Source organism: Cebidichthys violaceus, unplaced genomic scaffold, assembly GCF_023349555.1.
Source record: "Cebidichthys violaceus isolate CVI_PGR_0920_01 unplaced genomic scaffold, fCebVio1.0.p SCAF_82, whole genome shotgun sequence".
Taxonomy (NCBI): domain Eukaryota; kingdom Metazoa; phylum Chordata; class Actinopteri; order Perciformes; family Stichaeidae; genus Cebidichthys; species Cebidichthys violaceus.
Window position 1 is genome coordinate 754,170 of NW_027176967.1, and position 9,382 is coordinate 763,551.

At 41.0% G+C, this 9,382-nt stretch overlaps 1 protein-coding gene across 1 annotated transcript; it reads right to left on the reverse strand.

The window, feature by feature from the left end:
- Positions 1 to 1,369: 1,369 nt before the first annotated feature.
- Positions 1,370 to 8,720, reverse strand: sp6 (Sp6 transcription factor). The gene is made up of 2 exons (XM_068702198.1): positions 8,543 to 8,720; positions 1,370 to 4,421 (listed from the first exon to the last, which is right to left on the reverse strand). The coding sequence occupies exon 2, from the start codon at positions 4,300 to 4,302 to the stop codon at positions 3,376 to 3,378; it is 927 nt and encodes a 308-aa protein (XP_068558299.1). The 5' UTR covers positions 4,303 to 4,421; positions 8,543 to 8,720; the 3' UTR covers positions 1,370 to 3,375.
- Positions 8,721 to 9,382: the final 662 nt, after the last annotated feature.

Here is a 9,382-nt window from a genome sequence, read left to right on the forward strand (position 1 = left end):
AAGCGTCTGCTAAATGACTGTAATGTAATGTAATCGTTGCCCACGTGTTCATGACGTCAGAGCAAGTCCCATCATGCCCTGGGGTCATGCCGTCGGTGGAGAGCAACTCTGCAGCGCCTAGCTCTGAAATCTGCGGCCGCCTCGCTCACGTGAGGTTAACGTTGCCCACGTTTTCACGACGTCACAGCAAGTCGGACGCAAATCTACCCGGCATGCATTGTGCGCCGATCGCCGGTGATCGATTCTGCGCACGCCTGGCTTATGTCGAACGAGCCTAATGCCTTCACGCGCCTATCGTCAGGTTCTGACATTACAGCGTCATCGTCGCGAGTAAACCGGAATAAACATTCAGCGCTATGGCTCGACGTGACTTTCTAGTTGTTATGGTCGCAGTTCGTAAAAATTTACTTTATGTCAACGTGCGTGCTTTGATGGTTGTTAATTAGTTGCACATACTGTATGGATCATTCTTATAAAATAAGATAATCCTTTATTAGTCCCGCAGTGGGGAAATTTACAGGATCACAGCAGCATAGTGATCAAAACAAGTATTATAAATAATTAACAGTAAAGAATATTAACTACGTAAAAATCCACAATAGCTAAAACATAACTATAGCCAAAAACTAAAAATATGATATATGCAGACAGAATATTGTATATATAATATAACGTATAATGTATTTATATTGCACAGATTGTTTGTGTTTGATGGTCTGCTGGTCTGCTGGTTGTGCAGCCTGACGGCCGCAGAAAGGGAAGGACCTGCAGTACCTCTCCTTCACACACCGGGGGTGAATCAGCCGATGGCTGAAGGAGCTGCACAGAGCTGCCAGGGCGTACCGCATGGGGTGGGAGGTGTTGTCCATCAGGGATGATATTTTAGCCATCATCCTCCTGTCTCACACCACTTCCACCGTATCCAGTGGACTCCCCAGCACACTGCTGGCCTTCTTGATGAGTTTGTTTAGTCTCTTCCTGTCGGCTGTCGAGATGCTGCTGCCTCAGCAGACCACTCTTAGACCACAATTATGTTTTTAACTTGGGATTCTAACACTACATCTAATTGTGTAAAAAATGTTATGTAATATCTGATATATGATACAAACATTTACAGGGTCTAAAGGAATCCACTTTACTTGTTATTCTGCTACTACTACTACTGGTAGTAATAATAATAATAATAATAATAATAATAATAATAATAATGCTGTTGTGATTGAGTACAAATTAAACTGGAAAGAATAATTGACAATTAGCATATCTTTGGTTAAAAAAAATAGGTTCAACATGGACACAGAATATATATTTTTTTTATTTAAAGGACAATAATAGATTAAATACAAGTTATAACACCATGATACTTAACTTATTAAAGGTTTTAGAACATATTTTATTACGGTCAACTAAACATTCACTACATCAACAAATTAAAACAAAGTTGTCCATTTTGTTCTACCGACCAACATAAAAGAAGACTATTTCTATTATTAGAAATAATAGAAATAGTCAAACACAATAATTGACTAATGTTTAAGCAGTCTTCCATTTCTTATCTCCTATACATAAATATAGCAATTGTGAGCCTCCAATAATGCAAGCTCCCTAAATATATAGAAATCTCAGCCTAGTGTCTGTGATGGGTTACATACATCCTAATAGTGTTTTAAACTGTAAAGCTGCCTACACTGCTTGCTACAGAACTATTGATCACATATTATTGATTATGAAAGTTGACTATTCCAAACAAGTAAGGTAAACAAATTCTGATGCTTGTGTTGTTAAACTGTATTTTCTTCCATTAACTACAATGCAAACACAGTCGTTCTCTGCTAATTCGGAGACATGTTTCAAAAAGTGTGTTGTTGAATGAGTTGAGTGTCAGTGAACCTTCAGGCATGAATTTAAGGATCGCTCTTTTAACATTTTCTGTTGCACATTTGGGATATTAAAAGCATATTTTCTTTTTGGCCACTTGATGGCAGCAGAACTAACTGTATATAAAACGTTGACATTTCATCACCATATAAAGATTTGGACAAGAGAAGTGAGACTGAACTAAAACGGTAAATAGTGTACTCAGTAGAGCTGCAGAGTTTAGTGATAACACTCTGAGAGTTCATCACTCACGCAATTTTTTTCCACTGTTAATATTAAAATTGTGATTAGCGCAGCTTTACATCTTGTGACTGCAAAGGCCACTCTAGTAAACAACCCAACTGAGTTTGATTCAGCTGCACCAGCAGCCTGTAGTGACGGACCTGTGGAGTCGTGTTTGTAGCAAAAATATTAATTTGCCCATGCAGCATTTTTTCTCCATGTCCAGCATTAATGATCAGCTTTCTCTCTTGTTCTTACGTGCCAAAAGTGGAGGGCATCACATTATGTCCTCAGTGGCTCTGACCACTTTTTATTTTGGGGTTCAATAAGTTGTGATCTGTGAGTTTACTCTTTTCACATCATCATCACACTTAATTCACGTTTCTTTGCATTGTTGTGGTCCATCTGGTAAACTAAAACCAACATTCACATTCTCCTACTGTGTGATTATTCTCATTAATAAGTGTTTTACCATCATAACTACAGTGGCAACAGAAACACACAATTTTTTGGTAAATACAAGCCTTTGTAGTGCATGGAATTCCCTTTTTTATATTATATTATCAACATTATGGCATGCTGCCACAGTACAGCATCATTGTCTTTTTGTTTATGTAACCTATATTTTACTTATTGCATACCAACATACACACAGGTTTGTGGCATGAACCTTTAACCTTACAAATAGCTATTGTCCTTTTTAAAATGACAAAATGCTGTATTATATTCCAGTGTCGTATCACAACTTGCACAGTAGGCTACACACACATATGGTGATAGTTTGAGTCAAAAACGTTCTCCGTTCAAAAGCATGCTGCCTTTGAAATTGTTGTATTAAACTGTGTTGGAGTCAAACATTTCTCCAAAACGTCCAGTACCACATTTGATTAATTTCATTGTAAACGAGTTAACAAGCCACCTTCAGTTAATCTCATCCCAGTCTCTTGGTCTACTGGTATTTGTAGCTCAAGCAGCAATCCTTTAGCCACCTTCCATTTTAAGTAAACAGAGTAAAGTTGTATCCACAAAATAGGTAAAATTCCTTTTTTTTCTGTGTGCTATAACATTTAGATTATCACTGAGTTAGCCCAGTTGATAAATTCACAAGACCACACATGAACACACTCTCTGTTCCATCCAACTTTCATCAGAGAAAGTTTGTCCAAACCTTTTTTCTATTCTCTATTCTATTGTAAAACTATTACGCCTCAGTGACAGAGAGGGGAACAAAAGTTCACCTTTAACTGCAATAAAACTCTCCTAAAAGTGATGAAATTAGCCAGACTGCCCTGTCACACCTGAGACTGAGGGGTCTGTCTCACATTTCAGCTTCAGTGGAGGCTCTGTGGTGTCAGACACAGACACATTGGAGGAGGACTGAGGAGGTTTAGGTGTATCAAAGCCCTTATCCATCCTCCCGTCTCCATTTATCCTCTCCTCCCCAAGTCCTGGCGGGGACTCATGTGTGCGCATGTGCTTGGCCAGGTGGTCATTACGCATAAACACTCTAGGACATAATGAGCAGCTGAACTTCTTAGCACCAGTGTGTGTCTGAAGGTGGCGCTGCAGTTCATCAGAGCGTGTGAATCTCTTGCCGCAGAAGAGCCAGTTGCAGACAAACGGCCGGTCCCCGCTGTGCCATCTTAGGTGGGCCTTCAGATGGGAGGTCTTGGCGTATGCTTTGCCGCAACCAGGGATGTGGCAGTTGTGCATGTGCTTCCTCCTGCTGTCATCAGTGCTCTGGCCCAGCTGTTCAGCATGGATGCAGTTAGGGCAGCGACACGCAACCTGGCCGCCGCCTCTGGAAGAGGAGCGGCGCTGGGGCTTTGGGCGGGCTGAGACGGCGTTCTCCTGTGGTTCTTCCAGGGAGAACGATTCTTGCTGCAGCATTTCAGGGGCCAGTGGCTCCATCTTGAAGCCTTCCTGGGGGAAGAGGTGAGATGAGTGCGAGGCTGGAGCGAGTTGAGCTGGAGGCAGGGTGCACAGCTGCGGGTCAGATCCGTAGGGCCCCAAAGAGTGCTGCAACCCCATGGAGCTCCCTGGATTTACTGAAGGCAAGCTGACACCCTGCCCTGTCTGCAGGTCTATCCAGCTGCCTGACTGGACGTCCCTGTGGAGGTCCCACCAGGAGGGGATGTTCATGTCTTCTGGGCTGCCACTTGGTGGTGCTGTCCTTAACCAAGGCTCGTAAGGGTGGGCCATGACAGAAGCTGGTGCAGGTGCAAGACTGCTGATGAGGTCGCCCACTCAAAGTGTTTACTATTTTCTGGGTAATGCTGAGAAGATTAGCACATGGTAGGGTGGTGATACATCAAAAAAACCTGCAGAAAGAAAGAACAGACAAACTGTTATCTCTCCAAATCTGGTATCAACTCACTTTCTCACTCAGTTGCATTTTCTCAGTGACTTCACTGAACCACATGCAAGGACTTTGAAGCCTTGAGGTCATTTTTTTTCCCAGTCTGAAAGGCTTTGAAATTACTCAGCTTCTGCTGATCTAACGTTTCTGAACTTCAGAAGTGAGACATTCAGGCCTAAATCCTCCCGTCTACAACATTTAAACCCCGAGCACACCTCCTTCATCGCCATGGATACTGCAGTTCTCACGCTGCATGGCCGAGGAGACAGAAGAGAGGGGGAGACAGACGTGTCCAGGCAGAAGCCTGCCACATGCATCCGTTGCCAGGTACTTCCCATGGAGGACAGTCAAAGTCAAACGCAAAGAAAGCAACATCATTGGCCCTGTGCAGAGGCAAAGGCAGCAGGGGGGGTAAATGCTGGTGAGATGGGGGGGAGGGACGAGAGTGAAGGGGAGTGTTGACAGGAGAGCAGTTTGGTAAAAGAAGAAGTTCCAGGGAGGTATGGCTGCAGGCCAAAGTCTATTTGTACGTCTCTGAGGTTTGTGAAACCTAGCAGACAGGGGAACCTGTTTTTTATGAATCACGCATGATTTACAACAACAGCCCTGCAGGCAAGTTACAAAAGGAGCCCCGTAAAACGGCCCGCCTCTTACACACTGGCGGCAGAAAGCGTCAACAGTTGCAGACTGACGGCATTCAGGAGCCTGAGAATGGGAGACCAGCAATGACATGAGAACAATTACTTTATGTGTATAATTATGGGCACACGCTCCAAAACAGCATCCTGTCCCCAACACACTCTATGTTCAGTACACTTGTGCACACCTCAACAACGTCAGTCAGCGAGAGGAGGGGCTCTGACTTCCAAAGGTGACACAAAGCTTGTTAAAGTTGGACAAGTCTGTGGAAATCTATGCCAAGAAGCTAGCTGCCTGCAAGACCTGTGCTCGGCTCCAAACATGTCCTAGCCCCAAACAATCTTGTTGACTTCCACCACACCCCCATCCTTGACATCTACAATTATCTTTACAGCAGGAAATAGTAAAGAAGGCTGAAGCTTCAGGGGTTGGTGTCTAAGTCTTGAGATCACTTGTTGTGAAACATATCTGACATAGCAAACTGCACAGGGTTGACAAGAAATAGGTCAAGCTCCAGTGGAAGACATCCTGTCTGTTATGTAGGTCCATTAAATGCTGGTGGAGCATGCATGTGCCTCAGCACACAGGTGGTGTCACTCTGACTGACATTGAAGGATCGCCTCAGTAGATCTCAATTTGTTGAGTCAATACAGCCAAACCAAGAGGATTACACATCATTCGCAAAGGTTCACTCAAACCATCTCAGAGATGCTTCTAGTTGCAATGAAATTGTAAAGCAATTAGTTTGGAATTCCCTAATGAAAGGCCTGGTGTTAAGGGTCAAGCTGATTTATTTTTATGTCAGCCTGGAGCCAGAGTTGCTGCTCTCTAATCTTTTGGGAATGCGACTCAGACGCACAACGGAATGGCCCACTCTGCTCTTCCTGACATAACCGTAAACAAGCGAAGACAGCAGCATCCTCCTCCATTCGCCAAAGTGCTGGGAGCGCTACGGGCTCCTAAGGGAAACAGCTGGCATAGGGGGGCCCCCAGGGGGACAGCAGCTTAGGAGGAGGAGGATGGTACAGAACAATGACAGAGCTCTGGTCATAAAACCTGCCCGACCAAGACCCAGCTCAGACCCCGGTTTACAAGCCTGCCATTTGGAAGAGGCACGGAGAGGGAGAACATTTTTTAAAATATAGTGCAGTTTTTGACAAATCTTTTTTACACTCTTTGTTCTGATATGAGATCCTAATAGTTCGGGTTTTCCAACATAATATGCTTATTTCAAACTGATAACCTGCTTGTTTAAACTTTTGCATTAATACATTTTGAGTGCCACTTTCAAAATAATTTACAGGCCCAATTTAATCCTCGTTCTACCCGCCACAAGTCCCCCATTCTATCTCATCCCAGACGTAGTATAATCCAGTTAAAGCAGTAACGCTGACTGTCTGTGGACACTCTAGACAAACCAGTTTGGGTCAAATGGCATTTACAAGAAGTTTGTTTTAACCTGCTTAGAGGACAAAATGGATGGAGTAGATGGAACACACCAATTCGACAGGGTCAGCTGTCAGACAAGTGTACCACGATGAACTTCAAACACTTTTCTGTCACACCAAAGCTTTCTGACCTTTTCTAAGTGACCATGTGTGGGAAAATACTTGTTATTGCCCAAAGTCTGACCCCACACCGGTAACAAATCTGGTGGGTACAATAATGAGGAGGAACAAAATTTACTTTATATTAGAATTTATAAAATGCTTTGACTGGATTATGAATTAAAATGTCAGTTGCAGAGCTGAGTGAAGGGTTACAAAGGTACAAAGCTGGAGAGTGAAGGCTGATCTCTGCTTTTCTGCACTTTAACTGTATGATTAAGTGCAGACTAGAGATATTGACACATTACTATCCAGATTGTCAAGATACGTATATACAGTGGTGCAAAGTTACTACAAACATGTATTCAAGGTCTGTCTTTACACTAGATAATTGTAATGGTCTTTATATGCATGTAATATAGTACCTTTTATTTCTAGTTTATTAAAAAACCCCGAATTGTTTCGATTAAACAGTATAAGTCGCTGCATCTTGACCATTTTCAGCATTAAAGTACCACTTACATATTCAAACATCAATAATACTGATCCAATAATATGATAATATAGCATTTACATAGGCCATTCTGCATATTGGTACTTTTTATTTTTTAGAAATATTTTTTTGCTAATGGTGACAATTTGAATGCATGACTTTACTGATTGATTGATTTTATGATTTGACTTTATGGCATTGCTACTTTTACTGAAGTAAATTATTTGAATACTTCTTCCACAACAGCACATATATCGTACCTTATATATCTTTGTATAAGATATGTCTTATATATTTTATCTATACCATATGGGTGTAAAAACCCTGAGCAGCAAGTCACCGGTTCGATTCCCAGCTGGCCGGATCATTTGCTGCATGTCAGTCCCCTCCTCTCTTTCCCAACATTTCCTGTCTCTCTGTCTTTCCTGTGCTAGATAATCTTAATTCAAAATATTCTCCATTTACTATATTTGTCTTTTATTGTACATCCAGGAACTCTTTCTTTATTCTCCAGTTTTAATAAGTTTCACAGGGTCCCTGCAGAATCGTTCCTGTCGGGAACATGAACACATTAAAGCAGTCTACTTCGCAGGGACAAAAGGAGCAATAATGACATTAGACCATCATTTAAAATAAACAGCAACAATGAGTCGGCAAATATTCTCAACTGCATTAATGTACAGACAGAAACAAATATAAAGGTCTGATTCTCCATAATTTGTTAATAATTTGCCTGTGAAACAAACACTTTAAGACATAAAATCTGCATAATTATTTATTTGAGTAAACAATACATTAGGTTACATCCCATTGACACTGACCCTTCACACTTACAAGTCAGCTTGTTGACTTTATGGTGCAGAAAACTGTCAGTTAAATATAATCCACACTTATCCACTACTTATTACACCGGAAAACCTGGACTATATATTTTACACATATTTTAGTTTTATCTGATAACATTTTTCTTAAAATTGTCCGTTGTATTTTGGAGAATGCTTTAACGACATTCTCCAAAATACAACAGACAAGTACAATAATTAAAACTGAAATTGTTAAAATGTTTAGGTTTAGTGGCAGCTCCTATGGTCTCTTTGTGGGAAATGTATGTATTTTCTGTGTTTGTCTCCAAGTAAAAAAAGTGTTAGCCCTAACCTACTAAATGTTCTGTTTATTCAAAACTTACATTAACATTGTCTTTTTTATTTTGTCTACGTTCAATATGAAATTACTTTGATTTTCTCATATATTGATCAATAGTTCCAGTTTAATAAATAAGTAGGCTAATATAACAATGTCTTAATGTTATTGAAGATAAGTTTATAATCAAGTCATGTTATTAAACATAGTAGTAACGCTAATGTAGATGGCAGTGATGGCAAAGAAAAGAAAATCCCGATTTACCTGTTTGTCCTTGGAGCTACTGCTGTTATTTTCTTTTTGGTATAAATGCGCTTTGGTCGGATAGACTTTATCTCAGCTCAGCTCTGCTGCTTCCTCCTTTCGTCGAAAAACGTGTGCAGAAAAAAATATTATCCTCATCATCATTTCATCTGATTTTCTTCATCGCAGACGGTCCAACTGAGGCAATATCGGCTTTTTGGCGCACAGGTAAGCAGCGCTCTCAGTAGTGACAAACTTTATGATAGGCTGTGCGTCTTGAGTCCCTCCAGGCTCCGCCCTCTGCCGCTGTGCCGTCTGCCCCTTTGAAGATGCGCCCTCCGAAGCTGGAGGTGAGGAAACAGCTCGCATTAAAGAACACGAGGCTCAATAGGACAATCTGTTAGAGTTGCCAAATATCCAATAGTTTTCTAAAGTTTGGCCCGGGTCCCCATCTGATGAGGTACCAATTTTAGTCTTCTATTATATGTTTGTTTAAAAAAAAAAAAGAAGCAAAATAAGAGTATTAATAGTTTCATTCCACTGCAGTTCAGGCAAATGTGTGATTCTGTAAAGATTCACTTATGTTGGATTTTATTTTTTGGAGAAGAAGAGCAGAAAAAATACAGGTGGCAAGTTTTTGTCCTCCCATTGTTATAGATTCAACAAACCAACAGTACATGAAATCATTCAAATTAGTTCCACTATGACAATCTGCAACATTAGTCTACCACTTGTTATTGCCTCCATAATTATGACAATATTATATTCATAACTGAATATCATTCAGTCATTCTGCATAACAAGTGCTTTTACTTTTAAAACTTCAAGTGCATTTAGTTGCTATAACCTGTGCTGAAGTAA